This window comes from Atractosteus spatula, chromosome 2, assembly GCF_055471065.1.
Source record: "Atractosteus spatula isolate fAtrSpa1 chromosome 2, fAtrSpa1.hap1, whole genome shotgun sequence".
Classification (NCBI taxonomy): domain Eukaryota; kingdom Metazoa; phylum Chordata; class Actinopteri; order Semionotiformes; family Lepisosteidae; genus Atractosteus; species Atractosteus spatula.
The window spans coordinates 66157152-66182304 of record NC_142707.1 but is presented as its reverse complement, the minus strand read 5'-3'; the positions used below and the strand labels follow the sequence as shown (position 1 = coordinate 66182304).

General features: G+C 45.6%; 1 protein-coding gene across 5 annotated transcripts in view; it reads left to right on the top strand.

The window, feature by feature from the left end:
- Positions 1–25153, top strand: part of arid1b (AT-rich interaction domain 1B) — a 236383-nt gene that overhangs the window by 69387 nt on the left and 141843 nt on the right. For all 5 annotated transcript variants that reach the window (XM_088933099.1, XM_088933090.1, XM_088933107.1 and 2 more), the window contains one exon: positions 1766–1876. In XM_088933099.1, the coding sequence (XP_088789225.1) occupies positions 1766–1876 (111 nt within the window). The remainder of the gene's footprint in view (positions 1–1765; positions 1877–25153) is intronic.

Below are 25153 nucleotides of genomic sequence, written 5' to 3'. Positions count from 1 at the left end.
ACCACCAGCAGGTCTTTGGGCTGCGGAAGGAAACTGAAGCACCCGGACGAAACCCACCTGAATGCTGGGAGAACATGCAAACTCCACGCAGATAGCACCCCGGATTCGGAATTGAACCCAGGGCCCTAGTGCTGTGAGGCAGCAATGCTAACTACTGCCGTCTTGTTGTGGTACATGATATTTTTACTGTGGTTTCGTGTTTGATCATGTTCCCTAATTAAAATATCTAATTAATAATTAGCATATATTTGAACTATTTGTGCTAAAGTATCTGCAGTTGAATCAGCTGTGTTGAGGGGGTTAAACCCAACGGGTTCTTTTACAATGTTTGCTTGTCCATCTGTCCAGGTGAGTTTTGAAATGTCACCCTTTGTCACCATCCTGGACAACAGCTGTTTCATGTCTTAGTAGGGTAGTGCAGGAAGGAATATCGCAGTGCTCAGAGTTCTGTACTGTCCTCACTTCAGGATCTTCAAGATGTGGGTTATTTCTCATCCCTGTTTCTAGAAACTGTGATTACTAAACATAGTCATTATGGTCACGTTAAACATTGTGCCTCGAAGCAACCAATTAATGCTAAATTATAGGATGCCATTACTCGCTTGCTGAGCTGCTTGCTGCGACCTACCTTCTGAGGAAAAATAATACCTCTAAAAAGTTTTATAGTAATCTATTTCTGATCCTGCGTGAATCGTGTGTGCTAGAAATCAAAGACTTTAGGTAGGGCTGCGTTTCTGCATTGCTAGCTACTTGCCAGTTTTTTCTTGTTCGCTCTAGTGCCTGGGCTAATTAATAACACTTAAATCAAGATGAGTTTTCATATCGAAGCTGACGTGATTAAGCGGTTCCAGTGGGATTTAGGAATGTGTCCTTTTGTATAAGGAATTGACACGGCAAGAAGGGTTTGGGTTACAGAGCAAAATTGAACAAAATGAGCTTATCTGTGGGGATAGTTGACTAAATGTTTTGATAAAAGCGTCTATTTCATTGAGTGTTTTTTTTTCTGGAGCAGCCGCATGTTAATACGCCCTAGTTTCAAACAGGCAAATTCCTGATTTTTTAATTCACTGGGAATTGAAAGTGTCGTTCTTCCGGGTGTTTCGGCCTGCAAATTTCCACACTGAAATTGATGGCTATGGAGATCAATAGCAGCGAAAGCAGAAGCTGAATTGCTTCTGATGAGGAGCCGAGGAGCTGTGTCATTTTTAGCCACATATGCGCTGAATGTCGCATCAGTGATGACGCCGTGACACCTAAGACATCGTTCACGTACACCCTAGGCAGAGATATACCACGCAGGCCGTTATAAAGAGCCTTACGCCCTTCGCGGTTATAGTTTGAGACACCTAAAGGATCCTGTGTCAGGTGACGATGCTTGCTCTTATTCATGTGCCCTCTCGTGTTTGGAATAACGTTCCACTTTTGTCTGCAGCCAGGGATGCAAAGGTCTTGGACTGTGAGGTCAGGGTTCCCCAGCAGATTCCGGCATCAAAGACTTTAGCACGACCCCCACCTACTTGTTTACATCCGTGTCTGGTGTGACGCTGGCTGCACGGTAAAAATGGAGCCCCTAAATGCACAAGCCCTGTGAGCTTTATTACCGCTGCTGGGCCTGAACAGGGAGGTGTTGAACTAACAGCTTGGCTCCATGTGGTGTGTTCCCAGCAGTTCAGCCGGGCGGCGGCAGGCGTCTCTTTGTTTGAAGACGTCTCGGAAACGCGTGCCGTCCTGACTCGGCTCTCGCCTTTTTTTTTCCCCCCCGCAGGAGGTTCCTCAGGAAAGCTATGGGAACAGAAGCCAGCCCTCCATGACTCCAGGGAAGCCCAGCCACGAGGACATGAACCTCATACAGCAGGACCGGCCCTCCAGCCTGCCTGTAAGTCCTCGACGCGCCGCACGGCAGCCCCCCGTTTCCCTCCCGTTCACGCGGGCTGGCGGATTCCCACACCGCGCGCGGAAACGCCCTGCGCTGCGTTCGTCTGGCCTGCTTTTTTGGAGAACCTTCTGTCTGAGGAAGGAACTGGCTCTGTCACTGTCGGTCCTCTACCTGGCTGAGTCGAAAGGTTGTGAATTATGCCTTGGGCCGTGTGTGACCTCATTCACTTCTGCCGTCAGTTACCATTATAGTTATCGCGCAGGCCAGCTACCTTGTCTTGACGGCATTAAACTCTGTTGTTAAAGTTTCGGGATGAAGTTTTTCGAAGCGTGCTGAGGTTCGCTCATGAAGGAGACCCTGTAAATTCCTGCCTGGTTCAGCATCCTGTTGGTCAGCGAATCCGAATTTTCATGGAGGAAGTAGAGTCTTGATTTGAGGCTCACTCTTTATTCCCAAACTGCGAGTCGACAGACAGGAGCAGAATATTCCTTGGTTGTTTGGTTGGCTTTCCCTGCGCTAGGTTCTGTCTTGAAGTGGCGGCTCGTCACTTCTCGAAGGGGATGTTTGTGGTGGAGGAAAGAGAAATTGAAATTTGAAAGGATTCAGTCCATCCGTGATTTATGATGGCGCAAAACCTGGAGATGTTTTTGGGGCACCTGTTTCTGACCACATGATATTGATTCGCGTGGGTCAGAAGTCTCGCTCAGTATTTAAAGTGCATGGTGATGACTTTGCTCTAAGTTCAGGTCATTTCCCGGGAGAGGGATGGGAACTATGTGAACAGACATATTTCTGCACATATATAATTAGATAATCTTATATTATCACAGACAGCAGCTTTGTATAGTGAGGCCGTTTTCGGCAATCCTAAACTGGGTGGTTCTGTGCTATATGTACACGCGAGTTTGTACACTGAGCAGAATTAGGCCGTGATCGAATTGCGTTTGAGTTCTGTGAAAAGGAGAGTCAGTTGGCAAAAAAGGAAAACAAAAACATTAAGAGTAGTTTAAAATTTAATTCACACATACAGACGGCAGTTATACAGCTTCATAGAGAGTCCGTGATTCAGGGATTCCCAATCCTGATCATGGATGCCTACACACCTGCTGGTTTTCCTTCCAATTAATTACCTCGTTGAAGCCTTAATTGAACTAATAGGTTGCCTAATTGGATTATTTGCAGTTTTTTTTTCTACTCAGAAGTATGGGATTTTACTTAGTGAATGAATGCAGTAGTTGGGAGGGAGCCTCCTACAGTACATGTTATAAGAGCAGAAAGCACTCCAACCACCGCGGCTCATCCCGCTATCGAGCCGACAGAGGGTTGAGGTGTGAAGCGAGAGCTCGACCGCCTCCGGGAGCAGGACTGGGAGCCGCTGAGCCTCCGCTGCAGTCCCTGAAGAGCAGAGGCTGCCCTGTGGACAGTCACGGCCCCCGCCCTCGAGCCCTGACGCTCCCCGAGACGCGAGGACGAGCTGCGCGTGAGATCGGTGCGGGCTGATGTCGCGCACGCGGCGGGCGGCGGGCGTTTCCACCCGGTTCGACGCCTTCGTGTGCCGGGCCGCAGAGGGCCCTGTGGAGTTTCCGAGCGCGACCGCTCCGTTGCTAAGGACCCTTTGAAACCAGAACAGCTTTGTCCTGCGTGCAGGTGAGATGAGGTTTTTTGCTACAGTAAGCACTGCGGCGAGTAGAGTGTTTTCCCCCTTCATTCTAGGAATGATAAAATCATTAGAAACGTTGGCTCGAGGAGGAATTGAGGATATATTTTTAAAGCGGAGCGTGACAGCGAAGGTGTACGCTGGGAATTGAAGTCCTGGATCCTCACTCAAACACTAATTTAGTTTAATTAGACTGTAGCCGCGTTCGTCGCTCTGAGATTTCAAGACGAGAGAACAGTCAAGACACTTGTGTTCCGCGCGCCTCTGTCTATGAACCTGGCTCATGAAAGGCTTTTCTAAATTAAAATTGCATTGATGTGTCAGTCCTCATCTACAGCGTGAAAGCCTTGAGTAGTTGGGAGATTGATTTGAAATCAGCTGCTTTAATCCTGGCGATGCCCCGGGGCCTCTGTATTTTTGGATACCTTCCAGATGTGGGAAGTGTCTGGGGTGGAATTTAATCTGATAGGATTTCTCCTGATCTTACTGACACCAAAACTGAAACCGACGGAATCTTTTCCTAAAGACAGATAATAGCGGTCGCAACTCGGGAACGCCTGTCGCAGGCCCAGCTCGCGCGGTTTATTCCCCTTTGGCATTAACGTTAAAAAGCCAGATTTGCTGCATATTAATGAGAGGTGTTAGGCTGCAGTTGTGCTACATCATTACACGGCTTTTTCCGATAGCAGCTGTGTCTCCCACGGAGAGCCGCCCCTGCCTCCCCTGGGAGGGGTTGGATAAGTAGCGGGACCCTCCAGGGGACCGTCGCTCCTGCCCCACCACTCAAATCATCACAACAGTGCGCCTTGACCTTTCAGAGGAAGCTACGTGTTCACAGCTGGGCAGCAGCGATATCCCCCGGCGCACGCGCCTGGGCGGCGGTACTCGCGAACGGCCACAGCGTCAGTCCGGGCTGGGGAGGTCCCGTTTTTGCACGCTGGAACGGTTCCATCTCTCCCGTTCCGCTCGTCGTGCGGGTCCTGCTCTCTCCCCCTCTGTTCCCGCACCTTGCAGATTGCCCTCGGGCTCCGGCGCCTGTTCATCTGTGAACAGCAGCCCCTGCGAGTCTGCGAGCTGACAGCACAGTCAGGCACTCTCCTTTGATGCGCTGCAGAAAGGCGCAGCTGGCCAGCTTAGCGGGGAAGAGAGAGCCACTTGTCAGGGTGGCGCCCCTCCGTAAACTCGCTTTGCTTAGAGAAACAGCGTTTTACTGTCAACGCCCGGTCGCCGGTATCTGCGCGGCCCGCGTCTCATTTTCCTTTCCGCCTTAATGCGGCTGCATGGTGCTACTTGGAGATGAGGGACTCTGAGCTGCGCTGCCAGTCCGGTTCCCTGAGCACTTTCTCTTTCACATGGCCTCACGGGACGCTGAAAGGTACAAAGATTGAAATTAGACGTGTGCCTTATGTGGACACCTCTTCCTTGTGTCAGTGTTAATTCTAGAATTGTTTTTCTTGAGGAATATCTTTTCCATAGGGCCACATAGCTAGCGGGCTCCGGTATTCTTCCAGTGTTAATGCCCGCTGGTAGGCCTTTCTGTTTGACATTTGGATCAAGGCTGCTTCTCACGGCACTCGCTGAAGCAGCAGAAAAACACCGGCCTGTACCGTTCAACACTCGTCTCTCTCGCCGTATCCGGCTGGCAACCCCTAAGTCCTCCCTTTTCGGCTGATTTGTTGCGAAATACTTAAAATAATTTGGCTTCCCTTTTTGGGTCAAGCAGCTTTACAAGGAAATTGGTAGTGTGCAGCTAGGCAAAATATCGAGTCTGCAAGCCTTCAATTTGCACTGAACGACGCTCCCACCCTGTAGCTTAGGTAGCGTGTCTTGCAAGTGTTCTATTTTAAAAAGCTATACTGTAATTTAAGAACAGGAAGGTTCAGTGCCCCACTGAACTCTGTGTAAGGCTGAAAAGACAGGGAGAAGAGGCTTAAAGCCGTCAAGATGTAGCTAAGCTTTCTTTGGAGTGCGTTAACCTCTCCTCTGGTTGATCAGTTCAAAACTGGCAAGGGGAGTTCCAGGGGAACTGTGGGTGAGTTGCACCTTTAAGAAGCTCTGTCACAGGGCAGAAATCTCAAAGCCCACAGATAGCCGCAGTCACCCAAACTTAGATTCAGCCTGAATATGGGTGGATATTTGCAGTTTGTTAACATCCATTGTCTGTGTTTTAGTTATTAACCCCTTTTTTGTCCTGATATGGAGATGGTGTAGAGAAAAATTAAACACTGCTATTGATTGTATTTAAATGTATAATGTGATTCGATGGCAGCTATGAAATCAAATTAGACTTCACTACCTGCCGCTGAGTTTTAATGAAATAGAGATTTTGTTTTCACTTTTGTGTGTATGTGGCAGAGGTACATGAAAATGATCATTTTGGCAAAGAAAATATTTTAGTGCTTAACAAAAAACTCAGGGAAAGTATGGCTCCTTCCTTCAGGTAAACAAAAAAAGCTGAACCGTCTAAATGTGCCTGTTGTATGATTTGGTCTTCATCGAGACTTTTGTCTGGTACACTGATCTCTCGGCTCTGGCCGGGATCCAAGTGGAATAATGTTGAAACACTTTTCCTAACTCATCACGGGTAAATTCTCGTGCAGTGTGACAGAAAATTTTTATTCACTGAGCTGACCTGAAGCCAGTGTGAACGTAACCTTGGACCTGTTTTTCTTCCTAGAAACGAAAGATGCTTGTGCCAAATCACACAGGGACACTCTCCTTTTTTGGAGGTGGATTCCCAGCATTATGGTGTGACATTTGATCTTCTATCTCTGCCTTTCAAAAAAAAACTAGCAATGGCTCGTTTCCTCCATTTTCTTCAGTAGAAGAAGCGGCCTAGTCTTAATTCCTGATTTTACATGTAGTTGTGTGAACGTCTGAGGAAACAGTGATGCCATTTAAGGTCAAAGGTCAGCCTTCACAGGCTCACACAGAGATTCGTTTGAGATGAATGTATACCCCCTCCTCCCCATGCAGGAATGGTTCGGGAAGTTTCTACCGGAAAAATATAGTTAATGTCATTTCTCGTTGCCTCGAGACCCCATACTGGACAAAGCAGTTTGAAAAATGGATGGCTGGAATTTCGTACAGATGTTATTGAAACTTTAGTCTCCAAGGTTTTGGCAATGTTAGGGGTTTTGGCTCATATAGGTTCTAAATATGCATGCAGCCTAGGATGAAAGTGAATAGTGAATGTTATCCAGGTACAAATTAAAATATTTTTGTTTAAGGATTAAATTATTTAATGTGTTTTCACTGCCGAGGATGGCGTCCTTCAAAATAAATGATTTATGAAAACAGTTGCAGCCAGAGGCTCTGTAACATCATATCTATTTGCAGGAAAAGGGAAAAAAAATTAAATGCATTTGATTAAATTGGCACATTTATATTTTAGTGTTTCTGAAAAGAAATCAAAGTTGCCTAAGCCAGAAAACAGGAAGTGCATCTTTCCAGGAAGAGTGTAAAAGAGTGAGCCGGATTACTGAGCCATGTTCCCTTGAACCTCTTTTCAGAAGGTGGCTCGATGAAGGGCTCTTATCAAGCACTAGCCGAAAGGCAAAATGTAGCAAGTCAGGGAAACTGTTGTGTGTTAGCCTTTCTCATGCTGAAGAAAATAGGCATTCGTGAGCACTCGCTGTCCATTCCACCAATTCGAACAGACTGTGACTAACAGGAGTGTCTTCAGGTGAAGCATATGAACTTCACATCGGCAAATCAATTGCATTCTTCAGGTGCTACATCAGAAACGTTATTTTTCCTCAAGCAGGTTGAAACAAAGAACAGTGTAACGTGTTTATGTGAAACCTTCTATTTGGGTAGTGAAGATAAATTGTTGCTTGGCAGTCTTTCTCATGCAGCTGACGTAAACCCATCGGTGGATCACACTCAACATATTTTACCTTTTCAGGTTGACTCCTCATTTTTAAAAAAAGTTTTTTTTAGAAAAAGTCATCAGGCTACACGCTTGAGAAACGGAAGGTCTGACAGTTTTGTCCGCTCGCAGAGTGAGTGGGGACTATCAGGAGAGAAGAGCCTGCAGTTCCTCCGGCCCCTCCGACTGCTGTACTGGACGGGGCGCGTTGGCTCGGGGGGGGGGGAGTTGGCTGTTCCTTGGAAGCAGCGCTCTAGGCTCTTTTACACCATGAAAGTGAAAACTTCGAAATGAGCCCTTCCAGGGAATCGGAAGTGCTAGGTGTTTCCTGTTGAAAAAGCAGAACGCTCACGAAGAGAAAAGCATGTGCCAAACTGACGCACTGTCCTAAAAGGCAAGTGTCAACTTGGGGCCTGGGTTTCCCTGTAAATGTAGGAAATTGGACAGATCTGGAGGTGTACAGTAGAAGACAGCGCTAGCGGTGCAACTGTGCGACCATCTCAATTGTGCTAGACGTTTCCGACAAAAAAGTAAACAAGATGGGTGCTCTCTCTCAGGAGTACAACAGCTGTGTCGCACCTGGGATTTGAACCCACGACCTTCCAGGTAGGAGTCCAGGATCCTGATTGCTGTGCCCCGCTGGTGGCGTTAGGTTGGGCATGTTACATCACACAGCTAAATCCATGTTTAGCAGCATTTCATTTTGCTTTCTGTGAAGCGCCCCTCTCAACCTTAAAGTGTATAAGCAAATAGTAACTACACACATTTGTCCGTGGGTATTAAAGTGAGAATGTTCCACAGAGGTCTGCAGCCTCAGGCTACAGGATTTAAACTTGATCACCGGACACAGACTTGAATTCCAGCAGCACAGACACCAGTGAAAACCCCTGGGTTTTCTTGCTGCCTCATCAGTGCAGGGGAAATGGCAAAGGTCTGCTTCCCTTGGAGTCAGGGGAGAACTTTGCTTTCCTCTCCGGCGCGTGCATTGCTGGGAAGCTAACCTTCAACGGAAGCGAGTTGGCCTGGAAGGTGAACTGCTCAGCGGTGCACAGAGGGAGGATCTGTAGGCCCTGCTGTGCGATGTCAGTTAAACTGGGGACGAATGTCAGTCAGGAGAAAGTGCGTCCTTCTTTGTGTGTGTGGGCAGTGTAAGAGCAGCAACACGGCAGCCCCATCTTCAGCGGACCGTGTTCAAGCCCTTTGGGATGCGAAGAGCTATTTGAATGTGATGAATTGTTATGATTTACTTCCCTATGTAAAGAGTGAAGCAACAGAACTTCCTGGTGTGGGATCCCCTTCTACGAGGGGGTGCAGTGGTACAGTCCACCTTATAACCTTCCTGCTTTCCCTGCGTGGCTGAATGAGAATCCCCCGCGAAAGGAGAGCGCATTGGTACGGTCCACCTTGTAACCTTCCTGGATATTTTTATAATTTATCAGCAGCTGCATATTCTTACCACTCCCTCTGGCTGTTGGAAGTCTGAAATTTCATCTGTCTTTGAAGTTGGGCACACTGTTAGTGTTGCCATGGTGACAGGATGGTTAATGGCCTCCATTAAAAGATGTTCACGAATACAGCAATACATATTATTAATTCCTATTATTGCTCCTTTTCATTTTTCTGTTATTGTCTGTTCCACCTGTTTTGGCACAAAATTATGGTTCTTGGAGGGGCGATGGTTTCCCTTCCTCGTCCTGGAACTGTACAGAGAAAATTCCAAAGTTTATTATTTTATTTTCCTTCTTGTTCTCGTGATTTTTTTATTTTAACCTTCTGTGTTTTAAACGTGTTTGCTTTCATTTTTAAAAGATGAATAGGTGCATTACACACAGAAATGCCCTTTTAGCCTCTGAATACTGGTCTCAAGATTAAATTGCATGCACTGACAGAGTGCAGGAAATGTAGGTGGATTAATTTCTGTCATATTTTTCTTTTATTCTTTAATTGTCTCTTTAGTTTCATTACTATATTCCTTTTTCGGCTCACACTGTCGGTACTAATAAACAATTAAGATGGACTATATCATTCGGTGGTCTGCTTTTGCAAGTGCTCTTAAAGACGCATCAGGCTCGATGGTTGGGTTTCCTTTGGCAGTGCTTTCGTCTTCTTCAGGTGTTTGAAGACGTGAAGTAGGAAGTGCTGCTGCACTCCAGATGCTCTTCGTCTAGCAGAAACCAGTTTGGAATCCCTCTGAGAAACAGTGAAATGTGCCATTATTACGTTTACAGCATGCAAACGCTGTCTTTAAGAACGTGAGGAAGGTGGCGGAAGAAAGGTGACGAACCGCCCCTGCTGCCTGTTGAGTCAGCAGTTAACACATCCCTGGATGTCCTTCAACCGTTTCTTGAAAGTGAGGGTCAGATGGTTTGTTTCAGCTGCACGGCTGCATAGCTTCTTCAGTAGTCCAGCAATTCTTCTATAGTCCGTGCCTCCTCTTTCTGTTCTTAATACACTTCTGCACAGTTTCCTCGTGCCTCCTCTCTGTTCTTAATACACTTCTGCACATTTTCCCCGTGCCTCCTCTTTGACGAATCCACCTCGGGTTTGTATGTCACTGTCCATTGGGTTGACTTTTGTCAGTGTCTTCGAAGACTTTGAATGCTAGGATCAGGTCACCTCTTTTCAAGAATAAAAAGATTTCAGCTCCTTCAGTGCATTTCAGTGCCTGTCAGTATAGGGCATTCTCCTGAGCCCCAGATAGTATCTGATTCCAGAGCAGCAATCTCCTTCAATATTTGTACACTATTTTAAGGGGTACACTATTTTAAGGGAGGTCTCAATAGTGGATTGTCCAACTTAAATACTTTGATTTTAATTCTGCTCTTGTAGAATTTAACACTACACTATGTATCCTAGTACTTTGTTTGCCTTTTGGATTTCTTCCCCATGTGTCCAGAGGATGCAAATGATGAGTCAGCATACAAACCGAAGTCTTTTTCACTCATTCTTCTAGGTTAAATTTTCCCATTGCAGGTTTGCACAATTGAATCATACTGTAGGAAAGCAATAGATCAGGGATAGACAGAGGACATGTTCTCTGAGAATGACGTCACCTAATGTCTCTAAGACAAGCTGGATCCATTCATTCGCCATTACTGAACTTCATCACTGATGAAGACTGCTCAGCAAGACTACTAGATTCACTGCATATTTTGTTAGGCTGTATAATTTTGAACAAGTAATAGGTTTATTCCATGCTGAAAAGAGAAGCTTCTTCACACCTGAAGAAGGCTCCACGGCCGAAACGTTGTGTTTTCTCTCTTCTCTTTTCAGCACGGAGTAAACCTATTACTTGTTCGTTTGCAGCCTACGCATGCTGACGCAGCTGCCCACCTGGACTGCTTTTCCCATTCTGTGTTTAAAGTGGGACTGTTGTGATCAGGCTGTTCTTTGAGATGATCAGTCAACGAAGGAGTCGATTGGAGATCTTTTTTTTTCAAGATGGACTCATACTCTTTTTTTTTACAGGGTTAAGTTCAAATCTAGCCACCACGAGTGAAAAAGCAGCAACGTTTTCACAAAGCAGGACACACACAATATTTACACTTGGATGGAAATGTGCACAGTATTCTGGGGTTTAAATTAGATGGAAGATAAAGGGAAGGTTTCCTGCTTCATTTGTAAGAAGACTTTTTAAACAAGACAAGTATAAGCAAGACCTTTCATACAGGGGCTGTGTGAGAAGTGTGCACGAGTATTCACAAGCTTAACATCCCTTTGCCGAAGCGTGATTTTCATAGAATAGCAGAGGCCCAGGACTCTGGAAGAGTCAGACACTAGCTCCACTTCGGAGCTTTGCTGAAGAGGCAGTGAGCGTCCAGAACGGAAAGCCTTAACATCACCTCTAAGTGGGTGTGGGCTGCGTTTAGTGGTGGAGCAAGTCGACGTCGTGTCAAGTTGAAGCAAGATAAAGCAGAAGGGCTCAGAAAACTCCCCTGGCTCCGGTCTTTACAGGCCTCCCACAGCATCTCCAGCAACAATGTGCATTAAACAACTCTGTGATGAAAAGGCAGTCTGCGCCCCGAGGCCAGCCTGACACGGCAGATGCTGGACTGGTGCTGTCTGGACAGCTGGCTCGAATGACACTTATTTGGGTGTTGCTGGGCACGGGGCTTCATGAGCGGGCAGATATTGGCTGCGCAGCTCTGCGAGTGAAAAATGTGACGGAACGCCACAAAACACCCTGAAGGATTTCTCTCGTGGTTATGCGCAGGGGAAATGGGGCTGAAATAAATCTGAATTCGAGAGTGTTCCCCTTGTTCATGGCCAGACAACTTTCCTAGCCTGCTTAGATTGACACTGAGAGAGAGTCGTTTTCAACATGACCCAGCACACAGAATGTGAGAGAGCTGAGGATTTGCGGTAACGAACGTGAATAGGATGTTGCAGTGTGATGGGACGGTACATTTGCGATGGTCAACAGTCTACTGGGGGGCAAAAGAGGCTGTACTGCACACACTGGAGGTAGCAGCAAGAACAGTGAAGGGGCTGTGTCAGGTTGAATGGGAACAAGCTCCAAGATGAAGCTATAAACTTACAGCCTGCTTATACTGTAGGTGACAGAATTACTTGGAGGGACTACAAATGCTGTAATACCCTCAGTGTCTTATTTCCAAGCACAGATGGCGTTTTCAGGCAACAATCCTGCTTTTATTACATGATTCAAAAGTGGGCTGAACGATGGCTGGACTGATAGAGTCAGCAACTGGCCAACTTTTCAAGGAGAAAATTGACATTCCCACTGGAAACCCTGGACTCAAGTTACTCCTTTGCTTTCCCGCCGAAAAACATAAAGCTGTACGGGAGCAGATACCGACTCTTTGGACACGAATGATAAAAACGAGGCCTATGGTGAGGGCCCCAAGTCCACCCCCCATAAAGACAAACGCTCACGAGACTTCAGTAAACTAAATTCGGCAGTGGTGATTGAGTTAGCGGTGCCCAGATCACTGCTTGAACCGGGTGATAAAATTGTTTTTATTCGCTCCATGGAAAAGTCTGTTTTGTTCTTCAAGTAGATTCTGCTTTCCGATTTCTCTCATTTTGTTTTTCTGATTTTGACCTTTTTGTCCACTGCTTTAAATAAAAAAAAAAACCCGTTGTACCTTTGTGGACGCTTGTGGCTCTATCCACATTTTTATGTATACAAACTGAAGAGTCTTTTCAGAAAAGCGGGCGTATGTCCCTCTGTAGAGTCTGAAGGAATATTCACTGTTGACAGTAGCTTGAATTTGGGGGGGACAAATTATAGTAACATATCAAAATGAAATTGCTTGCAGTTCTTTTCCTGCCAGTCCTAAATAGGAGCAGAGACTTTTGCACAGCAGGGTACAAAGTTAGATTCGCACGTTACCAGCCTCTTCAGAAGTGCCGTTTTGATTCTTTGAGCTTTTAACATTCCTTTGACTAATGGAATATTTATTGCATTGGAGGGTGTGGGTACACTAGGCCTGTGGAAAGGAGTCAAAATGGAAAACTGCCTTCTGATTGGTCTCTACCCAGTTTATGTTCTTGGCCTCTAAGAAATCATGGAGAGATGCAAAGAGGAAAATAGTATTCCATTAATGCAAATCCTGTTTGGGAAGACTCTGGCGCCAATCTGCTTTTCCCCTAAGTAGCGCGGGTATACATTTTTCATGAATGCTGAGCGAGAATTAGTTGGATTGCCTTCACAAATCGCTCTTCAGTTCGCTGTGCTTACCACTGATCTCCTTCAGAGAAGAGCTGCCCCTGGTGATCATTGGCAAACTTTTTATTTCCACATACCTACAGGGCCACAGGCTCCCAGATGATCTTTGAATTGAAACATAAATCTAACAAGCTGGCCTCGCAGTTCCCCTCGCTGCATCAGAACCGTGTTGGGGCTTTGAGTCCGTGCAAACCCAGACAAGGAGGCTCTGCATTTCCTGAGAGCCGTGCTTCAGCATCACAGCTTAGCAGTGATCTTCACAGCAGCCTTCCAATGTCAAATCTCACCGCGTGGCTGTGCATTGTTTGATCGAGGTGCCTGCAGAACTAACAATCTGAGAAAATGCAAATGCAGTTTGTGGAGAGAGTGCAGCAGGCCTTGATAGTGGCTACAGGTGATTATTTTGAATGCTTTTTTAATCCTTCTTTTGTTCTGTTTTGAAACAGATTACCATTTTTCTGTGTGCTGCAAAATTACCTATGTCCTAAGCCCAGAAACTAGCTGAAGGGTAAAACCTGTTCAGGAAGATCATCTCCAGCTTCCGCTAAATATTTTTGTCAATGTATTTAGACAATGTGCGAAATAGTTACTTAAGATTGCACTGCCAGAAAAAGCTGGTATGCAGCCCTGGTGTGTTACGAATGGAGTAATAGCAGACTACAACTACATGTATTGATTCTGGCAGCATGTCTTAATAAGGCAGAAACAGCCGTCTTGTTTTTGTTGGGTTGTATTGGAAGTTGTACTTTTATGTTATCACTGGATTGAAATAAACAGAGTATGTGATTTTTGTAAGGCATTGTCAGTTCACATTTTGCTGGTCTTAGGTGTGGTATTAAGCAGGGGTAGTAAAGTGGGTGAATAATAGATTCTGCTGGTAAAGAGTCTTTGTTGATCTAAGAAGAGAGCACTTAAAGGATGTCTGGCTGTTTTCATGATTATAAGAGCACTCAGGTCTGCTTTGTTCAGGCTGGCAGTGGGTTTTCAGCTGGGAGTTTGCTGCCAATTGATATAGCTCCCCACACCCTCTCCCTGTCCTTTTCCCTCAAACTTAAAGACACAATTGAAAAGGAACCAAAGACCAAAGAGACCGGAAAGTTTGCTTTTTCAAGACTAAATCATGAAAAAGAGCTGCTGAAGTTTGTTCCAGCATTCAGCAGAAACACGCAGAGGCTGTTGACCGGCGTCTCTGCGAATGGATTCATCAGTGGCGTCGCCTGACGGTGGCCGTTTGAAGTCTAAAATGATGAAGAAACGTGTACATGTCATCTCTGTTACACACTGGACAGCTCCTGTCATTTTATGAGTAGTTGTGGTGGTGGGGTTTTCGAAAGTGTTTGTTAACAGCACGATCGTTGGTGTGAAAATAATGTTTATATTTTTTTGTGTTTGGTCTTCTCAGGAATGTCTGTGTTCAATAAACACGTGAATTTGTTGTAACCGGCTGTCTTGTGCGGGGCTGGTGGCGGGTGCTATGTATGTAGTTTATTTGGCAGTCTTGACCAATCTTGGCAGGAGTTTTCACTGTATTTAGACACAATGGCACCATGACGTGGAGGCCTGTCCCGAACATGCTCTCAAAAGGCCGAGGAGGAGGCTGTTTAGTTTGCGTGGCCCGGCGCTCTGTATCTGTGCCGCGTTGATGGACTGATCCCTGGGCTTTTCGTCTTTTAGCAGGCTTCAGCTTATTCCTGAATCAGTGAGATTTATCTGTTCTAACCCTGCTTACTAAACTCCTCGAGATTACTAAACAGCGTAAGAGTCTCTGTTTCCAGCTCCAGAAAAGACGTCAGTGCCGGCTCGGTCTTTCCAGTGAAGCTGGAACCAGGAATGAACTCTGCCAGGCCTGTGCTGCCTCATGCCTGATGAACGTTGTCAGTGCCCTCAGGCCTTGCATCATGGGAAATCGGTAGTACACCTTCATCAACACGGAGTGTGATCTACCACGAGTATCATTATATCTCTAACAAAGGAAAATACCACCTTTGTTAAAAACAAAAACACTTAATGCAGTTGAAAGGAAGCTACAGCCACTAGCCTGAATTTAATTAAGTCCTGTTTTGTGATTTGGACACCTCAGTTTACGTTTTAAAAAAAATGAGGTGGGAAAATAGACAGTCAAAGAGGTTACTCCCCACTCCTGCAATCTTAGACAGTCGCTGTCCTGCTGGTTAAAGTGGTCCTTCTTTCAGGTAGCTGGAAGAAAACGTTGTAGTGGTAGCAAAGGAATTTCAAATAAATCAAAATTAAACAAGCCCGTAGTTAAACTGTCATTTCTTAGAACACAAAAACGCATAGCAACGCACCCATTTATTTAAATGATGGATAAAAGGTTTTGACAGTCGAAGTTTTTTTGGGGGGGGTTTCAGAATCTTATTTGATTGTTTGATTTGGAGGTGGTGATGTATTACTGTTTCAAGTCCGATTTTAATCATGTGCATTTCATGCAAATGAAACTGCGTTTTAAATAGAAGGCAGGGGAAGCTCCTGCACGCTTTCCAAGTGTCAGACTTAATCCCCGAACTTCTGTGAAATTCGAAATGATGTAAAACTTTCAAGGTTCGGCGTTCAACACGTTTTAACTGTAATCAAATTGGCTTCGTTTGCAGTCTGAATATATACATGAGGCAGTTAATACGCGCAACTGGAGTATTAATGTATAATGGCACAGCAACACTTTTGGAGGGCGCGACAATAAATCATGCGCTATCACTGAACCGATTAAAAAATGCATGCTTTGAACAGCAATTTTTAAATCTTTTAAGTACCATTTAATTATCGTCCCACAAGGCGCGGTGTCGCCTGCAGCTCTTGTTACTTCGCTGTGCTGGCCTTGTGGGAAGGTACTGCCCACCTTGAAGGCATGGATCTCTTAAGTACATTATTAATGGAGATAAAGCATTCCTTTGAAATGGACCTGGGGTGGTTCACGCCTCATGCAGTATCTAGGCTAAGTGGTGCTGCTGCTCAGAGTGTCGGAAGGAAGAAGAAGAGAACGGTGTTTTATCATCACAGATGCCCTCTGTCTTGAATGGGAACAGGAGTGAGGGTCTGGCCGGCGCGCCGGGTCTGTAAGCTGCAGGTCACCTCCCCGTGCCGCAGCAGGTGGGCTGAGGCGCTGTGCCAGGGACGGCATGGGCAGCATTGTGCGCAGCAGCGGGGGGGCCGCGCTCTGCGGGCTGACGGAGAGCGACAGCTCGTCAACTGCTTTTCATCCGGCTCCATTTAGAAACTCTCCACGCTCTCCACTCTCCAGAAAGAGCCCTGAACGAACAGTGCCCTGCTCTTCGCTCCATTATGGGGGACAAGACCCTCTTTTCCACTTTGTTTTTTTTCCCAGTGTTCTAAATTGTTTCGTTTCTCCTATTCAGAGTGACCCCATTGGACGCATGAGGTACCTCTGCTTTCATCTCTTTTACATCTGTTTTCATCAAGTTACATCACTTTACATCTACTGTCAAATACAGTATATGGCAGCTAATTCTTCACATGAAGTATTACCGTAGGTCTCTTTCGCGTAGTTATACATTTCCCCTACCAGTCACAGAGCTTCTTTGGATTTTATTCATTTTCTGCAGTTTATACCATAATGTTTGGTTCCCTCGCACCTTGGCCAAGATGAGAGTATCTCTGGTCAGGTATTAGCATCGTGGTCTGGTCAGTAGACTCTAACTGCACCTTGACCACTGCACCTTAAAATAACCCTGACCTTTTCCGAAGTCGCCCAGTTCAGTCACCTCTCTCAAATATTTAAGAAGACATACGCTGTCGTCTTCTACCCAATGTGCTGTTTTTCTACACCTCCTGCATAGCTGAATGAGATGGCTTGTGTGAATGTTTTGTCACAGAGCAATTGCAGACAGTGGTTATAATTTGATTTAGGACAGATTAGACATGTTATGGTGGTGATCATATATTGCAGCTTTATAGCTAATAGGTTTGGAGTCTAACATGCAGCCTTATAAAGCTTTCGATTATATTGTAATTTTTTATTATGCTGTTCATGTTATTACAGTGGTGCAGTATTTGATTTTCTTTTGCGATTTATGAGCAATCGTCTGGGGCCAGAAACAGGTCTGGTGTCCTTTTTAAATCTGGGCTAGGCGTTTAGGCATGCCAGTGCGCATGTGGCCTCGTTCATCCATCCATTTTCTATCCGATGCAGATAACGAACCTGTCCTGGGAAGCAGCATGCGGATGCAGGGATATACACCCTGGGCGGGATACCAGCCCATCGCAGGGCACACACAGACACAGAAACACACACGCCCCCACACCTGGGCCCATTTTCCCAGAAGCCAATTAACGTAACGTCTTCAGACAGTAGGAGAAAACCGGAGGACCTGGAGGAGACCCATGCGAACACGGGGAGAACATACAAACTCCACACAGACAGTATGTGTTTCTGTCACGTGACGAAGACCGTCGTTTCCAGAGTGCAGGCTGTGGCCTGGCGGCAGGACTGACAGCAGGTGAAAAGTAATAGCGAGAGGTGTTAATCCCGCCCTTGGCTCCAGTGCGGTATGGGGCTGGAGAATTCTGTGATAGTAAGGAGTGTTTCTGCTGGAGACGAAGGGAGGCGTGTTTCTGGGCACGGGGCCCTCAGGACCCCCTGGCTTGCCTTGTCCCACTCCGAGACGAAGGTGATTTTTAGAACCCTGCTTTCTCCATTATTTGATTAGACAAATCAAAGGCAACACTGCTCTGGTTCTTTTTCTCCAGAGTCTAATACTGTAGATATGACGTATGTTAATGCCCGCGTGACTCTTAACAATGTTAAGACAGGTCATACGGGGAGCTCTCCTTTTAAAACGGAAAAAAAAACCTGGAAAAACACCCACCCCTCCCAGAAATAAGCAAGACGAGCCGATCAAACTCCATCGGCAAGTCTGTGGGGGGGTGAGGAGAAACAGGATCGCCGACGAAAAGCCTAAGGGAAGACGTGGAGAACGTGCAAACACCTCCCAGACAGGTGTGCTCACCCCCCCCCCCCCCCCCTTCGGCCCGTCAAAGCACCGGCAGCCTCACAGCTCAGAAGAGCTTCCGCCTGCCCCTTCAAGCACCACAGAGCAGTGAGGTCTGGGAAACCCGCTCCTGCGTTAAAGTCTCTTTTCCAGACCCGTCGCAGGGCTTGTGCGGCTGGGTGTGCTATATATTCCAAAGACAGGAAGCGCGAAGTGCCTTTGAAGAGCCAGTTTATACGACAGCACAAGATACTTGGCATGGCAGACGCACCTGTCTCCTCTGCCCTCATACCTCTTCACATTCTGCAGGACAGACAGCGGCGTGAGGAGCAGAGGCCACATCTGTTTTTTTAGCAAAGGAAGAGAGAAACAGAAACAGCCGCCGAGAATCACTGCGAGAGGCACACAATCCTTTACGAAAGAAGCACAAAATCAAATCAGACAAATAAAATCAGAAAAGGCTGATGAGATTAGCTACTCCTTTTGTCAGGCAGGAAGAGAAATCTTTTGTCTGTTGTGTAGACGTGAGAAGCTGGGCTGGAAGAGCACACGAGCCCAGTTCAGAGAGGCGGCCCTCCGGCCGCTCGTGAGGTACGCTGGGGGATTCACACGCGCAGACAAGAACAGGAAGGGCAGGGCATCGCGTGAAACTGCTGCTTTTGGAAATTAAAGGCCCAAAGTCCATCCCAGGAATCCAAGGGGCGCTCTGACACGGCACATGGGATGGATGAAGGTGAAGATGAGGATTGAGGATGATGAGCGTGAGAATCGAGGATGATGTTAATGAGAATGATGAAGTTGAGGATAATGAAGAGGAGGAGGAAGAGGAGGAGGGTGATGATGGGAATGATGATGATGAGGATGAGGATGATGAGCTTGAGAATAGAGGATAATGAGGAGGAGGAGGGTGATGATGAGAAAGATGATTCTGATGATGAGGATGATGCTGATGAGGATGATGAGCTTGAGAATCGAGGATACTGCTGAGGAGGAGGAGGAGGGTGATGATGTGGATGATGATTATGATGATGAGGATGATGCTGATGAGGATGATGAGCTTGAGAATCGAGGATACTGCTGAGGAGGAGGAGGGTGATGATGAGGATGATGATGATGATGATGAGGATGATGATGATGAGGATGATGAGCTTGAGAATCGAGGATGGTGAGAATGAGGAGGAGGTGAGGAAGATGAGGAGGAGGAGGAGAGTGGTGATGAGAATGATGCTGATGAGGATGAGGATGAGAGGCCGTCATTAATGGTTTTCCCGTACGATGGGAGCTGAACACCCCCTCTTCCCAGTGACTAGCCCCACCAGCAGCAGGGGCCTGTGCTGCGCCTCTCACCGGGGGCGCTGCATGGGTAATTCATGTTCTTTAATGTGGCAAAGGGGAAGGCTATCAGTTGGCATCCTTGAGTTCCTACACGTTTTCCGTACAGAACCCCTCGCTGGTGTATCGCTCTGATTTGGCAAGACTGCAGTTCAAGGTGAGCCTTACCCTTCATTTGGAGAAATACAGAGGAGGGTGATCGAGCAGCGGGTCAACTGTTGTCGATATTGAAACAACGAATCATCCTGCCGCCCTGTCTCTGTGTGACCTTGTGGAGTCGGAGGCCCGGGATCGTCGGTGTTCAGCCCCAGAGTGCCGTGTTCCAAGACGGGAGCTCAGCATTACAGTTGTGGCCCTTGCTCTCACAGCTAAGCGTGGCGCTCAGAAACATACATGAGGATAAGAACTAGTGGCGACTACCCCCCACCCCCCCCGTGATTGCAGATCCTTATTGCCTCTTTGAGAAATTAAACCCACAAATATAATTTTGGGACGGCACAGCGTTATCCCTGCCATATAAGGCATTGTGCAAAGCTCAGAAGGTCTGCTGGCAAAGCGCTGGAGTCCTTGGGCACTCTTTCCCACATTCCCGTGAAGTCCCCCCCCCCCTCGGGTTTAGGCAGTGCAGTCCTGACTCTTGAGTGAACGGTGCATTTCCTCTGGCAGTCCGTTTTCAGGCGTGTTTCCTGGAGGTAATTTTACTGGAACAGTTCTCTTGTGAAATAATCATCTGCCGCACAGGACACGCCTGGGATGTGTACCAGCAGCAGAAATTCCTCAATTAGCGCACATCTCAGTGGGAAACCTAGAGTACGCTGCACCCTCGGAAAAGCACGGGGGATTTAGTGAGGTGAAATGACCTTTTCCGCTGTCTGAGCTGCTCTCCGGATCACATTTGCGAGGTACACGAGACATCCAGCGTACCACAGGGTTACAGATCAACATGTGACAAGATCAGGTGTTTTTTTTTTAATTGTCATCTGCGCTGTATTTTCATATTCCCTTTGCCATTCAACTGTTAGCCCAGATGTTGGTGAAAAAACTGTGCTATTTTAATCACAGAAAAATTGTATTTTTATAATTATTTCAAAAGTGTAATAAGCTTATTTACATTTTTTGTGCCTGATATAGTATTTCTTAAACCAAGCTTCGGCATTCTTGGAAAGGACTATGGTTTGGTCCAAAAGCAAAGCCCTTTAGATATTTCACCGTTCTGGTTTGATGAGAAAATGCTGTCTGAATTCCGATCCTCAGCCAAGACCATTTGGTCTTCATTTTGTGTTTTACATTATTTGGAATACTTTGTGTTTTTCATTAAAGCATTCAGAATCCTCAAAGGCACTCAACACAGTGACCTTCCTCCGAATGAACAGTAAAACATGAACCAGAGGACACAAGTGGAAACTCAGTTTAAGTGCATTTAAAACTGGGAACAGGAGGCACATCTTTACGCTGAGGGTTGTGGGAGCATGGGGCAAGCTACCCAGCCATGTTGTTGCGGCCGATACCCTGGCCTTTTATATCATTTATAACCTTCCTATGTTATTACAGACAGAGTACTGCAAATATATTCACAGAAATCAAGTGTGATCTTTTTTGTCATTTGTAATCTTGCACAGCACATGCATGTACAGTAAGCTTCCTGAGGCCATGAGGCCTTATTTTCACTTTGTCCTCCTCTCTCCTGCTCTTCACTGGCCCTCTGCTCAGAGACGAGGCATGTGGGTCATCTGCATGAAAAAGCCGGCGAGAGTGGAGGATTGACTGTAGAAGAAAGGGAGGCTAGAATAGAGGATCAGTCTGGCTTCACATTTGGGCTCCTTTAACAGAGAGCGTCCTGTGAGCTGCACTGCATGGCTCTTAGCGTAAACAACTCCGTGTTGACCTCCCTGCCTCGCGCTGTCATCCACACATTTTATCTTTGGTGTAAAAAATTCCCTGCTGTCGCCTGAGTTTAGTGGCGACCTCTCTTTTTCAGACTGAAGGCACTGAGCACAGCTTGCTTGCAAATAGAAATGTGAGTAAGTCCATATACTGGGGTTCTGTTATTTGATGACCCAACCAATTGTACCAATAACTCTTGCCTCCTGGGTTTCTTTTCTGGGTAGTGTTCCGTGACGTCCATAAAGCAGTTTTCCCTTTATATCACATGATGGCAAGCACATGTCTGTCTCTTTGTTTAAAATGATTTTTTTGAGGGGGGGGGGATCATTTGAGTTTGCTGTGTAGAAGATGTTTGTGACCATTTCCTGTTACATGCATTTGCATTCACCTAGTGTACAGAAAAGAGACTCGCGTCAGTTGTAATTAAAACGGAACAGAAAATCTGGGCAGTTACACTTGGGGAAGGAAGTCGTAAGTTGTGGCGGTTTCTAATCTTTAATGCCTCCTGAAAGCGAAAATGTGTTCCCCTTTTTAATACACAACCACGGCACATGAAGATGTCATTTATCTGATTTTACCCATTTTTGCTGATGCCACGGCTCTTGATTTCGGAGTTTCTGTGTCGTACATTTCCTTTAATAATGCAAAGTATTAGCGTTTTTGGCGCTAAACAGCGAGCGTGTTTTCAGCGCTACTCGAGGCCTGGCTAGTTTAGTGCTGTGTAGCCAGCTTTGAGCCCCATGGCTGTATTCCCGAAAGAAGATTTTTTTAAAAAGCAACAGAATACGGCCCCTGCTTAGACGCTGAAGGCTCTTCCACACTGTGCGGCGGCGTCTGCAGCTTTAATTACAATAGCTTTCCCCGCCGCTCGCCTCGCCGCCCTGCCCCTCTCCAATTGTGCGTGTTTGTCGCGGAGAGCCCACAGTAAACAGAAGGCCCGCGATGCGGCCTTGCTCTCTACGGCAGGAGGCTTTGCGAATGAGCTCCCATCTGTCGGGCCTGGCCGTCGATAAAGCCCGCAACAGCTGGCTTGTCTCTTTGCTAATCCATTCATTTGAGCTACAGATCAGAAGGTGGCCCATTTCTCCTCATAGGCCATTGGTCAATCTAAGAGTCGTCCACCAGCCCGGGCGGCAGGGAGAGGGAGGTGGGACAAAAAAACATTTTTAGCAACAGATTTCTTTTTTTTGTGTGTGTGTGTGTGTTTTCGGACAGTGTTTCTCAAGACTCAGTGATATGACGCCTGCGCTATACAGGGCGGGGGGATTCACGGACAGTGCTGTCCGACGAAGTCCGATTTAGTGCAGTTTGCGCCACTCCGATTGTCAGGTCTCGCAGAAATATCTGAAAGCGCTTTTGACTTCCTGCCCCTATTCTCTCTCGGCCATTTCTTGGGAAGATTTACTCCTGGAATAGAGCGGGCGTTTGTGCAAGGGTTTTCCTTTTATCTTTGTGTCGCATTTGTGTGTGGATGTATTTTTGTTTTTTATTTGCAGGGTTAGGCTGTTACCAATTGCTCCCAAATCCATTTGGGCAAATTCTAGCAGAGAAGCAAATAATTTGTAAAAAAAAAAAAGAGACGCGAGTTGGGAAAGAAAGAAGGAGAGCGACTGTTGTACCTGCAGCTTATGATGCATCTTAAGAGCTAGTGTTGCAAGTGACGGCAGCTCGTTCAGATTTTAGTACGTTAGCCTCATGTGTGTAACAGGACCCTTTTCAGCTGAATGTGTTCTGAATGCAATTATAAGGAGTCATATAACTTTTCCATGCTTTTGTGAATTGGTTGGTTGATGTTGGTCACTGCAAGTACAACCGGACTTATCCTGTGTGAATATTGCCTGTCCTATAAACGAAGAAAACGAAGGCGCGTGTTGATTTGTAAGTCATCAACACCTAAAAAACAGGGTTTGTTGAGGTAACTGTTAGGTATTAGCCACCAATTACAAGCCGATTTTCATCATGTCACTTCTAGTTTAGCAGAGAGGCCTCTGTTTTTAGGAAATGTAATCCCATGTATTAAATAAAGAGCACAGGGGCTGTTGAGGGAAATGGGGGACGTAATTTCAGATGGTCTTCAGAAAGAATAAGAACCTAATAATAAGGAAGAGGTCTTTTCGTTAAAAAAAAACATGAAAAAAACTTACTGTGCACTGTGCTGAATTCATTAACATGTCTGTTGCTTACTGCAATCACAATGTTCATACGAATGATAGAAATGTGATCAAATTTCCATAAATTCCAGTTCAGGATATTCTTGGTATATTGTTATGAAGTGCTGGGAGAAACTTGCTGATACTCAAATGCGAATTCTTAACTCATGTCTGGAGGTAAAAGTAAAATGCTTTGCGTTCAGCAGTCTTACACAGTTAGAAAAATGGAATTGCACGTCATGTTGTCTTTCTAGTTATTTCTTGCTGATGATTTTAGCTTTGAAATACGAAAGCTACTATTAAATGGACAAAGCGAGTAAGGTAGTAAGTAGAAGTCGATAAACGGGGTTTCTAAGGTCCAGTCCTTAAGGGCAACACAGTGTGGTGGGTTTCTTTCAATCACACGTAGCTCAAGACTTCGAGAGGAAGGTTAAATTAGATCAATTAAGGTGTAATTGGACCAGCCTAACCCTCCTGCACAGGTCTGAAGCGGCTATTGATTTATGGAGACCTTAAATTAAGGATTTCAGGAATTGTTTAGGACAAGACAGATATATGCTGTCTTTTCACCTCTGAAGTTTATCCAGAACATTCCCCGGGATTGAAGTTTAAAGATATACTGACCCAGTCATTTTTTATATGTCGCCACAAATTAAATGAAGCCTTTACTCCTGTTGACAGCTTGAAACACAAGCTGTGAAATACAACATAAAGTCTGTGTAATCTTGATCAACATTAAGTCATTTACGTTTTCTGAGGAGAATATGAAACCTTGGGTTGGTACCATTTGTAGACTAAGGTTCAAGTACATGTAAAATAATAAAAGCACTGCCAAGATGATTTATACTTCTCTGTATCGGGTAGGATGTAGTATAAATATGAGTTTGCATCATGACAAAGAAAAACAAAGCTATAACGATTGTTTCGCACATGCAATATAATCATAAGTTTGATAAAAAAACAAGTTTTGAGATCATTGCACATGATCGGAATGGATTAGTTGTATAGCGAACCAGGCAAGGAGAGAGACTGTTAATCCTCATTGGTGTGATAACTCTACAGGGCGTCTGAAAGCCCTCAGGGGCAGCTAAATCTCAGGCGTACTTAAGAGTAATACAGCAGATGAACAGCATCGCGTTTGTTTGCTTTTGTTTTCATTGTTGCTTTGTTAATGTGGCCTCTCAGACTCTTGCCAGTGTGGGGCAAGTGTGGCCCAGATGCGTGGAGACGTATCTTGAATGCATCTTGCCCTGAGATATCCATACAAAATAACGTGCCAATCGTGTTTTCAGTGGTAAACACAAGAGTCAGCGCAATATTGTTGAACTAAAACTGCTCACTGGTTTCCCTTTTTAGTTTTTAATTAGTATCAGGGGATAAAATGAAGACTGCAATATAATTTTTTTATCATTCCTGGAATATGTTTCTGCTCTAAATGGGTTTCTTTTTTTTGCATATAATTACTTTCATTACCATTTGTCAATGAACAAAAATTGCGCTAAATATCGGCTCTAAGCCTTGGACAAATATTTGCTGAAGGAAATGCCAGGTTGTATCTGAGCCCTCGCTTTTTTCTTTGCAGCTCTGGCATCACTGCGGCTACCACCTTTATATTTTCTTCGGGAAAGAAATGAACAAACTTCTTTAAATTGCAAAAGTTATTAGGATATGTAAATGCAACATTTAAGAAAAAAAAGGGTAACTTTGCAGAAAATGCTGATAGCAATGCA